The following is a 17533-nucleotide window of genomic DNA, read 5'->3' on the forward strand; positions in this document are numbered from 1 at the left end:
TAGGAAATTAACAAACAGGTTAGAGAATTATTCTGTATCACTATTAACTAATTTGCTAAAAAATTAAAATCATAAACGTTATTAAATCTGATATTGAAACCTTCGTCTTTTTCATCAATTTCTTCCTTTCAAGCTTCAATTTTCGATGTTTTTAGTTGTTTGTTTGTAAGTTTTTCCTGCCAAATTATAGTGATGGTTTCTCCCTAACAATTTCATTCTCCAATTGACTCAAATTTCATCTCCAACACTTGAGGACCTTCTTCAAATCTTCATTAATCAAAGGGACAAAAAAGCAAAATTTTCAGTGGATCTGACGGAGGTTCGTCGAATCTAAGCACAACTAGCAACATATGCTACGATAGATACTCTACAGTTATACTCTACATCTATGAGAAAAAAATTCAGATGCTAAAAAAAAGAAGATTTTTTATAATTTTCTATTTTTCTTGGATTAATGATACGACAGATACTCTACAATCGTGTTTTGTCTCTAAATTCACGTGTTTCAGTTACATTTCATATTTAGATACTCATAATTAGATGCATATGCTTATTATGTATTCGAGATTCATGTTTTTTGATACAACGTATGAAATTTAGATACACATAATTCGAGATACATGTTTTAAAAATAACATATAAAATTGATACTTGATACATCAAATTAATATTGGATAAATCAAATTAATATTAGAAACAAATTGATTGAACAACTTCAAACAATACTCTATGGATAAAGAACTCATACTATTTTCGGAATTTTGAGACATTGTTCTATGGATACAACACAACTTCAAACAATGTAATAATTACTATCGAACTTTAGAAAAAGGGAAACTCTAACCCAGATACATGAAATTGTATAAATTTGAGATACATTAGAAAATAATCGAAAACCTAAAGAAAATCTTACCTCTTGATATATTGCTAATATTCAAAATTTGGTTGTTGATTTAGAACATGCAAGAGATGTTTGAGGAAGAAGTGGAGAAAATGGATTACATGGGGGGTGTGGAGAGATACATACGGTTAATGGGATTGGGGGAGGGAAACGGTTGATGTGAGGTGAGAGAAAATAAAATTTGAATGTTTAGTGTCATATTAATTAAGGAGATTATATTTTAAGATAATTATTCAATATCATATATTTAAGGGATGTTTTATATAACTTTTTAAAATATATGGTATAATTATTAAAAAATGGTATTGTGTGTAATATTTTAAACTAGGGATAAAATATGTATATGTGGTAGTAAAGTATGTGTGGTTACGTAGTTTTTCCAAAAATGTAACTCTTCAATAACAACGTGTTCAATCTAATTCCATAAGTGGACTCTGAGAAGAATGAGGTGTAAGTTTATATTTGGAATGTTAGTATCATAACATATCACAGGTTATGTTATAAAAGATATGGCAAGTTACACTCATGACATCAAACATAATATCTCATAGATTATATTACAAGGCATAACAAGTTATGTTGCTACTATTATATCATATGATCAAGGAACTTCCATAACGTTGGCATGATTTGGTTTGAGCAACAGATCCTAATATAGATCCATACATATACGCTATCATTTCACACTCGCTATCAATTTTTTTCCTCTAAAAAGGATAAAGAACTTATACCGCAAAAGACATATCTTTAATTTTCAAATGCTACAACAAATTCGGAAAAACACTATGACATAACTTGTTTTGTATAACTTACTTTTCATTGAACTTATGTTGAGCAAGATGAAAATTCTTTAAATATATATTGATTGAATTAGGTCTAGATAGATGGATTCTTTAAATAATATTTTTTATGAAATAAACTATAAAGAAAAAAATCACTCAAAAATAGGAGCAATTTGTGCAAACACTTAGGGCCTGGTAATTGGATTTTGTGTAATTGGTGTAATTACATTGTCTTGTCCTGTTTGGAAGGACATGTAATTACTTGGTCAGTAGGTAATTGATGTAATTGGCAGAGGGGTAATTACACTCTACAATTCACAGGCAAAGGCTGTGAATTGCTGGTAATTACATGGTGTAATTATCACCTGATTACTTTTTAATTTCATTTTTTTTATTTCTATTTTAATTTTTTTGTTTTAATTTTTTTTACTTCTATTATTTTAAGTTCTTTTTTAATTTTATTATTCTAAAAATTTGTAAAAGTTTATTTTTTATTTTATATTATTATATTTCATTTTCTTCTTATTCTCAACCTTACTTTACGTGATTCTATGTAATTTTTTCGTATTGTCTATTTTTTTATGCCATGTTTATTTTCTCATTAGCATAATTTTATTATATTCTAATTTTTAAATTAAAATAGAATTTTTTGTTAAGTAAGGTTATAGACTTACGTTTTCTTTATTAAGAAAAACTAAAACTAAATCATATTTATTGCTATGTTGAAATTTGTTATAAGAGTATTATGTTAAAATTTTTGTTTTGAATTTATAACTTATGCCATATTTTCAGTTTCATTTGTTTTAGTAATATTGAATCTACATTGCACGTCATTTTTTAATTAGAGTTGATAAATTATATTTTTGTCAAACATTTAGTAATTTATGACATTTTATTTATATATTATTCTTTTTATCAAACACGCATTTCACGATGTTAGTAGAAACTTCATACTTTTAGTCGTTACGATCAATTCAATTGAAATATATTAATTTGAAAAAATATAAATCAATTATTTTTTCATAATATTAGTTACAGAAAATATGTTTATTAATTAATGTATTTTCAAAAAAGAATATATTTCTTAAATATTTAATTTAATGTCATTTATAAAGTTTCTTATTTGTCTAGTATAAATTTTAAATAATTAATTTTTATTTTTCAAAATTTATTATAATTTTATGATTGCAATTGTGCATCCAAACAGAACATGTGTAATTACACTGTGGCATCCAAACAGGACATGTGTAATTACAGTGTAATTACATTGTGACAACCAAACAGGTCAGTGTAATTACTAGATAGTGTAATTACTAGGCTGATAATTACTACCCTAGTAATTACACCAATTCCAATTATCAGGTGGCTTTCCAAACAGACCCGCAATCGTATCCTTTTCCCAGCCCAAAGTTGTTGAATTGCCTTGTCCTTAAGATTTTAGAATCATTTACAAATAATGAAAACATAAAAATGATCATGAATAAACTAAGTGGAAGATTTTAGAATCATTTACAAATAATGAAAACATAAAAATGATCATGAATAAACTAAGTGGAAGATTTTAGAATCATTTACAAATAATGAAAACATAAACGAATGGTCATGAATAAACTAAGTGGGTGTTTGAATTAACTTAATTTAAGTAATTTTTGGCTTTTAAAGTTTTTTTTTACTAAGCAAAAAGGTAAGAAAAAAACCAAAAATCAAAAGTTGAGTGTCCCTAACTTTATGACTTTTAAGTTAGGGACTTACATGTTCTTATGGACAATACTTCCTCCATTTGTCTCTCTTTCACTCATAAATTGGAATTTTTTAATTCAAAATCAACACAACCCGCTCCATGAAATCAGTTCATAATATGTGCAAAAGATAAAAAGATTCATCTTTATCTTTTTTATTAAACCAAATTCAAATATGAGGAAAAAACATTGACGGATCAACTACGAACAGATTAAGCATCGACGGATCAAGCATCAACGAATCAGACAGATCAGACAGATCAAGCACCAACAGATCTGATGGATTAAGCACCGACAAGGATCTGCCTAAATGACTTACGATAAATAATTAAAATATAAAATATACTCTGTTTAGTTGATATTAGTAATTAATCTTACCTTAATTAATGTAATTAATATTCATTCATTAAGTTCCTCTATGTCTTACCTGATCAATTTAGTATTGATATTACTTTAAATGACAATTAGTAAGTATAAAATTTAATGCCATCAATAAAAAAAAAATGGTTAGGTAGACATAGCTTCTGTTACAAAATCAATTCGGTTCATTTAATTAACTTTTAAGCCATTTTTCCCATGCAAAATAGACTTTTTTTTATTGAATGACATTTTAGTTTGACTATCATAAGGCTTCTTTTGTTTTACTACCTTTTTATAAAATGGTGAAAAGAAATTAGTGCACTATAATTGTGAAATTCCTTATTGAACAAAGGGATATAATTATGGGAAATAAGAATGAATTATGTCTTATCCCTTATCAAACGTCATCATAATTCATAACCAAAACCAAAAGTATCATATTTAGCTTAGGCTTCTTTTAACACAATAAACTTAGTCTCTTATTCTATTTTATAATTATTTAATCTAATAATAATTATAATCGATATGGCACCTTAATATGTACATTAATTCCATTGAAAAGAAAACTTGTTTAATTAAAGTGAATAGGTTTTTTAACCATGAAATTGAAAATTAATAGCAAACAAAATGAATATTTCGTTAAGTCATGTCGCAATTTTAATTTTAAAAAAATAGATGGAAGAGAAGTGCATATGCATACTTAATTTTGATGTTGCTACTTAAATTATGTTCTGTTTATCGATTTCTTAATATGTGTTATTTTCAAATAACTTTAGATATATAGTATCGGAAGATAATCTTGAAAAGGCCAAATTTTAGATAAATCAACAATATTTTATATTGATCTAAAGTTAAATTATTTTTGCCTAAATTTCAACCATATTAGTTGAAGTTAGAAATGTTCCCTTAATTGATTAAAAAAAAGAATGAATATTTTTTTGGTTAGATCATTGGATATAAGGGAAAGATAAGTAGTAAAAATGTTCTTTGTCTAAATATATTCAAATTTTAATGTCCAATACTTCATAGATATTACGAATCATTTAAGAGCAATAATCAATTTTAACTTGAATCGTTGTCATTTTTATGTGAAATTCATAAACTGGAGTTTAACCATCTATTATCTGAAAATTTTAGTTCTATAAAACTACAACATTATATATTCAAAATTATTTCAGAGTGATATAGTGCAAAACATAGAAAATATTAAATAGAGATACCCCATAATTTTTTAAGCTGGATCAAATTTTTAGAGATCTAAAATTACGTCATCATATTTACAAAAATCGACAAAAAGAGAAATATTATTATGATTATAAAACAATCCCAAATTGGTCAAATATTTTGCTCAAGCCTTGACAAAACAATAGCCATTGGATCATCAAGGTCAAAGAGGGTCCAGATACATTCACACTGTAATAAATGTCTCTTCACACTTTATTACTATTTAACTACATATATATATATAACACAAATAAATAAAACTAGCAAAACAAAAATTGAAAAACACAAATCACCAAAAAAAAATCCTCCTAATTCTTTCTCTCATGCTTTACTCCTAATTGATCCCATGGAGTTTGATCATAGTAATAATCAAGATGTTTTTTGCACACCCCCTAAAGATTTTCTTCAAGATTTTCGTCACCTCGATCAAAATTTCATGATCGATATGAATAATATTTATGACCCGTTATTCGATCCACTCTCAAATCATGATGATAACTTCTCATCAATTGGTCAAGATTTCAATTTTGGTTATGAATTCAAGCCATTTGAGCAAAATGGTAGTGCAAGTGGTAGCACATTAGTCATGAAGAATTTTGAGAATTCTACGGATATGAATTACAACTTTATTTGTAATCAAGATATGAAGCCTATCAACTTCAATGTTGTGCCTGATGAAAGTTCATGTGTTACTAATACTATTGATACCAATGGTACTAATTATATTTATGATGATAAAGAAATTGATGGAAGAAAGAATATGAAAATTTTATCTTCTTCTTCATCTATGAGAAAAATAGGAAGGGCTACTCGAAATAAGTCAAAATCAGTCAAAGGTCAATGGACTATTGAAGAAGACAGGTATTAATCTTAATTATTATTTTTTAAGGAAAAAATCAATGTTAATTTATTTGATTGTTTTACATTTTTACAGGATTTTGATCGATTTGGTAGAGAGATTTGGAGATAGAAAATGGTCACAAATAGCACAAGTGTTGAAAGGGAGAATAGGGAAGCAATGTAGAGAAAGGTGGCACAATCATCTTAGACCTGATATCAAAGTATGATTTTTTACTTCTAATCAATTATTTCTTTCCTCTTTTTTTCACCTCCCTGATTAGTGATAATCTATTTTCTTAAATGCAAGTTTATCAACTTCTATCTATAATGTTTTTTACTTTCTTTGAGGTTCTTCTTTCTATATCGGTTATTTTTTTGGTATAATTTCTGATTAGAGATATATATAAATTTTGAATTTTATACGAAAAAAGTATGTTTTAATATAAAGAAAAATGCTAAAATGTTTAATTGGATGATATGAGTGAGTGTGTACATATTGGTTTGATATAAACATCTGATGTAAATAAGATCTTAATGATAGTGTATATGTCTTTTTCCTCACATTTGAAATGTGTTTGGTACAAGGGAAGCTATTTTCCTACGAATATTTGATTTTTTTTTATTTCAATGCTCATTTAGTAAGTGAAATTTAAATACATATTAAAATTAATAATAATTATATTAGCAAATCGGACTATCGGAGAGTATTTGATGGAAATATCGAGTGTTGGAGCTGTATAATTATTATTTTCATAAGAGAGATCAATAATAATGTTTTAATGTTTGATTTAAAAAGATAACATTGTTGTGAAAAAAGAAAGTCGGTTTAATTAACTTTTTTCTTTTGATGGATAATATTTTCCTTATGGTAGTTAAATACCAGAAACTGATTTTTGTCATACCAAATTAGATATATACCTAATTTTCCTTTTTTTTAATTCTTCAAATACTAGATGAACGAAGGAGAACCGTACTTATTATTACGTACTAGTCAATTAAATCAGTTAAATTATTATTCATATCGAAGGGAATCGAGATTGATAATGAGTTGTCTAATAATTTTTGAACATGTTACTTATTTTGAGTACCTATTTATCTTATGTCGGTATCTATGAATGGATCACAAGTCAGAATATGGCTAGAGCCCTTATATATATTGAATGCTGTTAACATTTTCTGATTTTTTGATAATCGTCAATTAAATGATGAGACATTTTCTCAATTTTTGTTCAGTGAGAATTGAACTCACACTTGTTACGCTAGAGAAAACTCTAATCGGTATAATTAACTAGATTTAACAGAAATTTGTGTATTGATTTGTTTGAGCAGAAGGATTTGTGGACGGAGGAGGAAGACATGATATTAATCAAAGCACATGCAGAAATAGGTAACAAATGGGCAGAAATAGCAAAGAAACTTGCTGGTAGAACTGAGAATTCGATAAAGAACCATTGGAATGCTACAAAAAGAAGACAATTTTCGAGACGAAAATGTCGCACAAAATGGCCTAGGCCAAGTTCGATCCTCCAAAATTATATCAAAAGTTTAAACTTCGAAAAGAGTAATAATAATGCAGGTAAATCTACAGAGCCAATAATTGAAGAAGTTCCTGCAAATTACGATAATTTCAATGATGAATTTGGTTTGGATAACAAACTGTTTGATGATTTGGAGATTCCTTATGAACTGATGCAAGATGGTGAAGAAAATCATAAGGAGCTTGACTTGATGGATTTTGATTATTCAGAGTAATAGTGTTATAGAGCATGAAAATGACTGTAATTTCTTATGAGATGCTACATATATTATATAGAGAGAGAGACAATTATAGGTGTTTGTTTAAATTAAGAATGATATTATAGTACTTTTTAATATATATGTGCAATATTGTAATGTGTTTGGTAAGGAGGGATATATTTTTTCAGAAAATATTTTCTTGTTTAATTGATTAAATGCTTTGAACAATATTTCTTTTAGAAAAAAAAATCGTTGAAAATGAGAAAAATTAACTTTCTGATGAAAGTAGTGAAATTATGTAGGAGGTAATTACTACTTCGTGACTTCTAAAAATAGTTATGTTATTTTTATATTTGTTATTTTGAAGCTCAAAATGAGAAAAACACTAACCTAAGCAGTAACTTTTTAAAGATTACAAATACCATAATTTTATATAAAGTAAATATATTTAATAAAAATAGATTATATTTTGAAATAAAATAAAAACTATCAAAATCTCTACTTGATAAATAATTTTTTCTTTAAGAATGTGTAAAAAGAAGAATACGATAAATAATTTGAGACGGTGGAGTAACTTCACATGTCGAGGACAGGCCAAAACTCTTTCCAGGTGTGTTTGGTTTAGAGGAAAACATTTTTTGAAAAATATTTTTTAATTTTTTCATGTTTGATTGATCAAAAATGTTTGAAAAATATTTTCTCTAAAAAAACAAGTTGTTTTTCCTAATTAATGGAAATAAGGAAAACAAGTTACATTACCAATGACATTTCAAATTTATTTTCTCCTCCCACCCATCCAATCCTCCGCCGCCTCCAAACCCTCACTCCCCATTTCATCCTGTATATACAGTGTTTTGCTAGATAACATATAAATATCTTTCAGATAATATTTTTTTGCTTACTACCAAACACTAGAAATAAGTAAGAAACCCACCTATTTTCTAAGAAATCATTTAATTATTATTTTTATATAGAGTTTAACTCCTATATAATTCACATTGTATCAAAACTAACAACCGCTTTTGTTCTTTTTCGTTTTATCTTTACCTGTGGGCAACTCTAGTTTTTCTTCTTGCTACTATTACTCCATCTGTTCCTTTGTTACTTCCATTTGACCCTTTTATTATAAATTTATTTTATTAAATTATATATTAATTATATTTTAAATTTTAAGTTTAACTGGTAATATTTTATATAATTATTTAATAATATTATTTTTTAAAAGATATTAGTAATTTGCCAAAACTGACGAGTAAACTGGGAATGGGGGAGGTACTTAATAGACAGCCTTGATAACAATCTTTTCGAAAGAATTGAACTATTATAGGTGCATATATTAGCTATTTATTTATAAATAAAATGTATTTTCTCTATTTCATATTAATTGAATTGTTCAAAATTTAAGATAAATGTTTGAATTATTTTCATATTTGCCTTTTTCTAAGTTTGATATTTTCTAGGAGATAAATTGAACTACTTACGAAGTCATATTTATGATTTTATAAAGGACAATAGCGAAAAGTATGGTTCAAATTATGTCCTTCATCGCTTGGTTGAGAACAAGTTATCCAAGATAAATTATCTTGGGGTTAGCTATCCTGGGATAACTTATCCCACCATGTATATGGGATAACTTATCCCATCGGCCATCACTATAATATAAATGGTGGAATAAGTTATTCCAAACATGACAACCAAACAACATAAAAAAGTTTTATCCCATCACTATTTTCTTATCCTATTAATATTATTTTTTATTTCTCACACTAGTATTTTTCTTAATAAATGTGAATTACCTCACAAATTATGTTAGTAATATAGAACATAGGGAGTATTATTTTATGTTTAACATTCCATGTAGAGTACATTGCCTTGTGAATTTAGGGCTCGTTAGATAGCTAATTAGAGTTATATAAATATTATTGATGTAGAAATTAGTTATAAGTGAATTTATGTATTAGTTTATGCAGAGATTAGTTATATACATATTATTTTATTTTATTTTCTATTCGTATAAAATAATACATAAATTTCCTCATAGCTTTTATACATATATTAGTTAAACAAGTTTCTAAATTGGCAATCAAATATCGTAATATTTTAATACATAAATAATATTTTTCTTATCTACATATTAGATATCTTATAAGTTATACAAAAATTAAGATATAAAATTATAGATAATTTATTTCTTATCCGGCTATAACGACCCTTATTAATGTATGATTAACTTTATGTGTGCCAAAAAGTATCCATTTTCTCCAACCACCCCTATAATTATCATACTTTAAAATCATGTTAAATGTTAAAATATGAATATAATAATTTGCATCACTATCATACCCCAAGGGGTAAAAAGGTAGGGGTGGGTAGCAATCTTGGTTCAGTTCCTAAGCTTCTCTCACTTCATCACTCTCTTGAATCTTCACAAGTCAGAACCAACAACAATGGCTGCCACAATTTTCATTCCCCATTTTACCCCTCTCACCCTTCTCTATTTTCTTCTCTTGTCCACTTCCTACATACCCATTTTAGCCATTAACATTACCCATCTTCTATCTTCATACCCTGAGCTTTCCGAATTCACTAATCTCCTTTCCACCACCACCGTCGCCGCCGATCTGGCGGAGCGATCCTCCGTCACCCTTTTCGCTGTCCCCAATACCTTCATCCGCAACTCCGATGTGATGAACAACCATTCTCCGTCGTCATCCTCCATTAGTCTCGGCGATGTCCTTCGTTACCATGTTCTGCTCGAGTACTACTCTTGGCCTGATCTCCGCCTTATACCACCCGCCGGTAAAGTTGTCACTACTCTGTATCAGACCACCGGACGAGCTCCTAGCAATTCCGGGTCTGTTAATATTACCCATGACCCGATTTCAAATGCCATCACTATCCATTCACCGAATTCCAACGCTACTGTTATCAATTCTGTGAAGACAGTGCCGTATAACATTTCGATTTTCACCGTTGATTCAGTTTTAGTTCCTAATGGGTTTAATTTAATGGCATCTGAAACTCGACCCACTTTAGGTCTCAACATAACCCAGACACTAATCGATGGGCACGACTTTAATATTGCCGCTTCAATGCTGATGGCTTCAAGAGTGGAAGATGAGTTTGAGGATGACGAAAGGGGTGCTGGAATAACTTTATTTATGCCGACAGACCAGGCATTTTCGGATCTGAACTCATCGAAGATATTTCAATCTCTACCGGCGGAGAAAAAGACCGACGTGCTTAGGTTCCACGTTTTGCACTCGTACTACCCTCTGGGTTCACTGCAATCGATAGTGAACCCAGTTCAACCAACATTGGCGACGGAGCAAAATGGGGCTGGAAGTTTCACCCTCAACATTTCTAGAGTAAATGGGGATGTATCGATCGATACCGGGATTGTTCAGGCGTCGGTGACTCGAACGGTGTTTGATCAGAATCCAGTGGTGATATTTGGGGTGTCGAAGGTTTTATTGCCTAAAGAATATTTTCAAAAGAATTCAGTTGAGGTAATAAATAAACCAAGTAGTGGAGCACCTGCATCAGCTGACCCACCGGAGATTTCTATCTCACCGGTGAATTCGCCGGATATTGACGGTTCAACCAACCACTTATCTTCACCGCCGAGGTTCGGAGAAAAAGAGTCGTCGGCGGCGAACAGGAAAAGTACAATAGGAATATTTTTGGGTTTATGCTGCATAGGGTTCTACGTAGCTACTGGGTATTAATTAATTTTGAAATAGTGTAATTATTTTTTCCTACTCTGTGGAAGTGATTTAGGTCAAGTAGTATCAATTTATTTTTTTGCCTTTTTCATTTCTTCCCTGTTTTTTTTTCTTTCTTAAAGCTTCATATGGTGTTGTAATATGTAAAGAGCTCCATTTTGTTTATTGCAATTGCTACATAAGTACTACAAATATTTATGAAATTACAAAGTTTTGCATACTTTTAAAATAGATTTTAGCTTACACCTGCCTCTGATTATACCTAACCAATTCTTTTCCCTTTGATTATTATTTATTCATATAAAAAGCTGATGACACAGTCATAAGATTGACCAATCTTTTGCTAAAATATTGGATCTTTAACGGGAAAAATACCATTATTCTTTATAATTTTTGTTTAACTAAACACCCAAAAAAAGGAAAAAGTACATCTTTGAGGTGTTGGAAAATGTACTTAGCTGTAACCAACCAGGTGCATTCAATTTTCACTTGTTGATCTCAGCAATGCAGAGTACCCTCAAGAATAAGAAGACGCTACTTAGGTCATTTTATTTGGAATTTTTTTTTCTTTCTTTTCAACTCTTAGCTGACGTTTGTTTAAAAATTCAAAGCCTATTATTTTTATAACAATTCAATTTTGCACACTTTTGGCGTTGGCTAAAAGTAATTCTTTTAATATGCGTTTGGATTTTCCCACTTTGTTAGAAGATGGAACATGGAAGGAGATATTTAGGTCACCTAAAAGAAACACAAAAGAATCTGTCTGGATTTGTGATGGAGCAATAGGACATTACTGGTGAAAATGATGTACGGGCAATTCAGCAATGGCACTTAACCATTGATTAACATTCCTGTTTGATGGACTGATCTAGTGTATGTACAACATTGGACAAAGATATAATCCAGATTCGGTTCTCTATATAGAAATTCAATATCAGGTCCATATTGCATAAAATTCAATTTGTTAATTTGGGCTACTCATACTGCAACACTAGTATTGAAAGCATAACATAGGAATTCAGATTCGATTATATAGAATTCAATACCTGGCCCATATTGCACATCCGCTTCTTATTTTTTGTGAGCATAACATAGCCTTCAAAAAACAGGAGCACGACAAATAACGAGAATTATTGCACGCACACAAAAAAAAAGGAACTTTAAGTTTCCCATTCTCTACTTAGAGAGATAATTAACACCTTGGGAAGATAAATATTTTGAATGCAACGGTACTGTTATCAAATATTACAGACTCTCTCAAACTCTGATGTTTCAGTGTCCGCAGCCTAGTAAAATCGTCAAATTGGCAGCAATTACTTAAACTGCCTAAGAAAAGAATAATTCGTCCAACATGACACAACAGACATCCTGCCTACATTACAACCAAGTTTTGGTCATCCGTCTAATGATCATAATCTACCATCAAAATTGATTGAGATTTCATTCTGTTTTTGCCTTAGACTTAATGCGCTTCACCCTTGAATATAGGAAAACTCCACCAAGGGCAATTCCAGTTCCTACATCAGAAAGGAAGAAATTGATTTCTCTATTGTGAAAAAAATATAAAAAAGGTAATTACTACCTTTTTATATTCAACAAAACATTATCACTCGAGCTGTCAACAGGAAGGAGTGAAAAGGGGAAAGGGGGTTTCTCAATCAGCAATAGGTTGACAAGTATAAAGTGTAAGGTGTCATACCCAAACCATTAATAGGAGATACAGGTGTGCGGAAGAAGAGAACGGAAGTCACAATAACCACCACTCGCTTCACACAGTTACCCACAGAATGAGTAACAGGCGATACCCTCTGCAATATCATGTAAGAAACCTGCACCAAAAATACAGTGTCAGCAAGAAATAACATAACCAGCAGTTGTCACAATTTTTCAGTAATTCATCAAATTTTGTCACATTGGTTTGTGAATTACATTTTAAAAAAAAGGAATTCTACTCAAGCAAGCCAAGCTGCTGATTTGCAGTTCACACAGCCATGAGTATATAACTGTAAGAGAAACTTTTAACCAATTCTGCATTAAAATGGCCATTGATCATAGCCGAAATTCGCCAACAGATGAAATATCCACCTGTGTGTTTTCAAATTTTCCGAGTCTTTCTGACATTTAAAAGCATGCAATTTGAAGCTTTTCTCCCTCATATAAATCTTCAATTTTTTCAAACGGATTGCTTCAGTGTGAAGTCGAAAAAAATCGCATGGACCTATATTCAAATAAGGCAGGCAGGAAACAACTATGATTAAGGAGATAGAAAGGAAGAGCCATGTGTTTCAAATCGGTCTACAGTTGATAGGAATATGCACTTCCAGCATGTTTGATACTGTCCAAAACAGATGGCAGGGAAAGGGAGGTTCTATCCTTTACTAGAACAACGTAACACCATGCAACCACAAATTGCAAGCAACAGAACAGCACAAAATCAAAGTACAGTATTTTACACAAATTATGTCAAGGTCTTATCTAACGATGAAGTGGACCAAAAAAGCATTAATTAGATCTCGCATAACCCTGTATCACTGTAGCAACATAAATTTTGTGTGTTCTCACTAAGGTATGCTAGAATTTGAATTGAATCATGTTATAGGACTCCAAGGAATCAATGAGAAACCGAATGCAGAATTCTTATACCTGCTGATAAGCATGGAAGCAGAGAGCAGCAATGAGAGACCTTGTGTAAAGCTGGTTCACATTCAATCCCTAGCACCAAAGGAAAATAATGAAAAAATTTTAAAATAGTTTCTGCAATTTCTGTCCAACGGAACAATGAAAAAAGACACAGAGTAAGCAAAGGGGTAGAAACAATAAAAAAATCCACTTTATATATCACTTACTGCAGCTTCCAGGTACGCAGGAGTGAACTTGACACCTTCCGTGAAAAAGGCGTATGGGGCCAGCAAGAAAAGGGACATGATAGTGATTATAGAAAAGAGAGTAATGTTATCCAATGACTCCTGAAGAGAAAAAATTGGAAATGTAAACTTCACAGCATTTCAGAAACCAAAGAAGACTAGTAAGAAACTTGGGTTTTGTCAAGTAAATGCAATAAGGTTAATCCAGAAACAAGATAGTTACTTGATGAAAAATGGAAAAGAATTTTCGAAAAGAACCCACATAGTTTTCTCTTACAACTAACATTTCATATAAGCTTGAAACATCAACCAAAGAAACCTTCAACTTTGGGTACATATTTTCTTCATACCCTCATCTAATAGCATGAAACAGACCAAAATTACCTCTTTCCGAACCATAAACTTCTTGCTGAGGACATTACGAGATTGATTGGTTAAATTAGAGGCCATTGCACTCCAAAATCCAGCCCTAGCAATCAACAACACATGATTTGAATATAAAATTTTGGAATAAAACTTGATCTAAAGTATCTCCCACTTATATACTAAACTAGCGACAAAATCATATGGTATTATATAAGCACAGAACATTTGAATCCCTCACCAATTAAAAGATGCCTCAGTCATTGATGCCAGTCCCACTCCACCAACAATTGGTAGAAGAGAAGATAAAACCCATAAGGTAGGGAACTGCGTGAACAAGATAATCCAATGTCATTAACTATAATAACACAGACAGTAGACAAACAACTAAATTGAAGTGAACTTTTTTTTCTTTTTAAAGTAGTGGAGGCATAAATATAATCTGAATTAAGATGAAAATATATGGAAGAAGAAATTGATAAATAGTTGCTTCGCCCTGCTGTCACAAATGAATACAAGATATTTATATAGAAATATAAAGGACATTCATCTAAAGCACACCTCGCCTAAGAACATAGCAGAGAGGACAACAGAGAAGAATGGCTCCATAGCTTTGATAGTGTGAGTGAATGACACAGAAACTTTTCCAAGACTCATGTTGGTGAAAAGGTTGCCCAAGGTATGCACCGCTGCCAATGGCAAAATTGCAACAAGCTGCCAATTGAAAATTTAAAATTAGAACACATCCACATAATCAGGTCTAACCCCAAACCGTAGTTAATTTGTCTCAATGAAGTTACCTGTGCACCACTGATTTTAGGTCTTTTGTATAGATTGAGAGTCCACATAAGAATTACAAGGACAGAGCCAACAGCAAATTGTGCGAGAGTCACTGTAACTGGGTAAGGGAATGCTTTCAGCACCTATAGAATACAGCAACATGTAATCAATGAGACAATGACGCAACTTGACAAGCCGAAAGGCAAAATTTAACTTTCTATTAGCAGCCATGTTCACATTCAAGAAACATGTACTGAGTAATCTACAGTTTCATTCTCTAAGCAAATCACATTTCCGAGGACATCTTACATATGACAGTGAAGAGATTCAAAATCACTTCAATTAATTTGCAATCTATTAGAAAACGGCTCAATTTGCAAACTTAAATGCAGTGGGAATAGATAATTCCTAAACAAGGAAAAAAGTTAAATCGATATTCTAAAATTTTAAAACGATTCATGCCTTGGAAATCCTCACAAATAGCAATACATGCATGCATTTACACATACAATAAAAGCATTCTCAACCACAAGGAAGCAAAATCACAACACGTACGAACAAGTGGTATAAGCAACAAATAGATCAGCTATACTTATTCATGAATACAAGCAGGATTAGAAACAGAAAGTATACCTGTTTGTTGTAAATATTGAAGTAGATGTTAAATAGATACCAAAGCCCGAAAAGAGATCCGAGCACCATAGTTTCCGTCATAGGCTTAGATTTGGGTGCCTCTCCAGCGCTCTCCGGTACAGACGTGGCTCGAACCTCCATTCCATCCGATTCACGCTCTGGAACCGGAGCCGGAACTGAAATCCATCCATTACGATTCAACTTGGACGAAGAAGAATCCGCTGAGCAACTAATCGGATTGATTTTCCTCGCTGTTGAACCATTTAGGGACCCAAAACGAAGCGGCTGAGATAAAGGATTGAATCTACAAAGCGAAGCGGAACCAGACGGCTTGTGAGGCTTCTTAGGGAGTGAAATTGACGGAGAAAACGAGATTGCTGTGCTCTGCATTTTGGCGAATCAGATCGAAGAATTTGCTGCAGAGAGAGTAAGAAGAGTAGAAGAAGGAGGATGAGGGAAATGAATATAAAGTGTGTTGGGGGAGAGGAGACGTTGGGGACTCCGTCGAGGCGTGAGTCGTGAGACGTGAGACGTGAGACGTGAAGACAGATTGTAAACAGAAAAGTAAGGGGAGGGATATTCTAGGTATTTTTGGTAACTTTGGGGGTGCTTTTTCAATGGTATTTTAAATTGTGGGTTGGGGTTGGTGAATATAGGTAGTTGGGTGAGGACAAATTTGTTGGATCTGATTGGTAAATTATTTTCTGGAAAGATTGAATAGTATATAGATCAAACTTCAGGTCTTAAATTTTATGAATATTTTAACTTTTGAAATACTTGGTTCTCACATTTGAAAATGAGTAGTATTAAACTTAGTTTTTTTGGGATGGTATATTAAACTTAATTATTTAATGTAAATGGCATAATTGAGATTAATTGAATAATACATCAAGTCCTAGAAAGTGAGACAATTTTGATAGGAACATTTTTGTTGTATTTTATTTAGCATCATCACATCCAAAACTCATATCTCTATAATATAAATCGCCCCGCAATTTCCAAGACATTGATTCTATGCAAATTTGCTGCTATATTCCTCAATCCTCACACACCATTGCAAACTTTTACTCCCTCTTCTAAAATTTAAACCAGTTTTATTTTCTTAATTCAACTAAACACAAACATTAAAAAATGTGTTATTTGGAGGAACATTTGTAATAACTTTTCGTGATTGACATAAAACTGCTACTAAAAGTTTAGTTTGGAACAACGGGAGTAAAATAGAACGTTTAGTTAAAAGATCATATGCAAAAGTTTAGTCATTTCCACCAAAATTATTTATTTATTGGTACAAGAAGTTATACCTATTTAATGACTACAAAGATCGTTCCTAACACAAACAAGGCCACCAATTAGTCAATAATTTGACCCATCGCACTATAAAAGCAAAAACGCACTTCTCCTCAAGTTAGGTTTTCTTCCTTATTTTTTTTTTCCTTCTCTTCGTTAAGATAAAAACAAATTAGTAGTCATTAAAGTATACATCACTCTATTTAGGATACTTTGAAAGAATGCATCTAGACAGATTCATGATATATATATTCACATTCTTATATTTAAAGAAGGAAAAGAAATGGCTTCTTTA

At 31.0% G+C, this 17533-nt stretch overlaps 2 protein-coding genes across 2 annotated transcripts; one reads left to right on the top strand and one right to left on the bottom strand.

Moving 5' to 3' along the window:
- Window positions 1-9904: 9904 nt before the first annotated feature.
- LOC102588765 (fasciclin-like arabinogalactan protein 4) lies at window positions 9905-11518 on the top strand. Its single transcript, XM_006344340.2, has one exon. It carries the CDS (start codon window positions 10031-10033, stop codon window positions 11309-11311), a length of 1281 nt encoding a protein of 426 aa, XP_006344402.1. The 5' UTR covers window positions 9905-10030; the 3' UTR covers window positions 11312-11518.
- Window positions 11519-12455: 937 nt separating this feature from the next.
- On the bottom strand, window positions 12456-16650 carry LOC102589095 (phosphoenolpyruvate/phosphate translocator 1, chloroplastic). Its single transcript, XM_006344341.2, has 9 exons — window positions 15949-16650; window positions 15336-15458; window positions 15097-15249; window positions 14777-14862; window positions 14557-14641; window positions 14155-14274; window positions 13952-14020; window positions 13008-13137; window positions 12456-12825 (listed from the first exon to the last, which is right to left on the bottom strand). Exons 1-9 carry the CDS (start codon window positions 16336-16338, stop codon window positions 12749-12751), a joined length of 1233 nt encoding a protein of 410 aa, XP_006344403.1. The 5' UTR covers window positions 16339-16650; the 3' UTR covers window positions 12456-12748.
- Window positions 16651-17533: the final 883 nt, after the last annotated feature.

This window comes from Solanum tuberosum, unplaced genomic scaffold, assembly GCF_000226075.1.
Source record: "Solanum tuberosum cultivar DM 1-3 516 R44 unplaced genomic scaffold, SolTub_3.0 scf00055, whole genome shotgun sequence".
NCBI classification, from domain to species: domain Eukaryota; kingdom Viridiplantae; phylum Streptophyta; class Magnoliopsida; order Solanales; family Solanaceae; genus Solanum; species Solanum tuberosum.

Excerpts from the sequence above, each read along its gene's own strand:
- LOC102588765 (XM_006344340.2), top strand. The coding sequence starts at position 10,031 with ATGGCTGCCACAATTTTCATTCCCCATTTTACCCCTCTCACCCTTCTC.
- LOC102589095 (XM_006344341.2), bottom strand. The coding sequence starts at position 16,338 with ATGCAGAGCACAGCAATCTCGTTTTCTCCGTCAATTTCACTCCCTAAG. Across the intron at positions 15,250-15,335 it reads CTAAAATCAGTGGTGCACAG|CTTGTTGCAATTTTGCCATT; the intron begins GTAACTTCATTG and ends TTCAATTGGCAG. Across the intron at positions 14,275-14,556 it reads AGTTTATGGTTCGGAAAGAG|GAGTCATTGGATAACATTAC; the intron begins GTAATTTTGGTC and ends TTTTCTCTTCAG.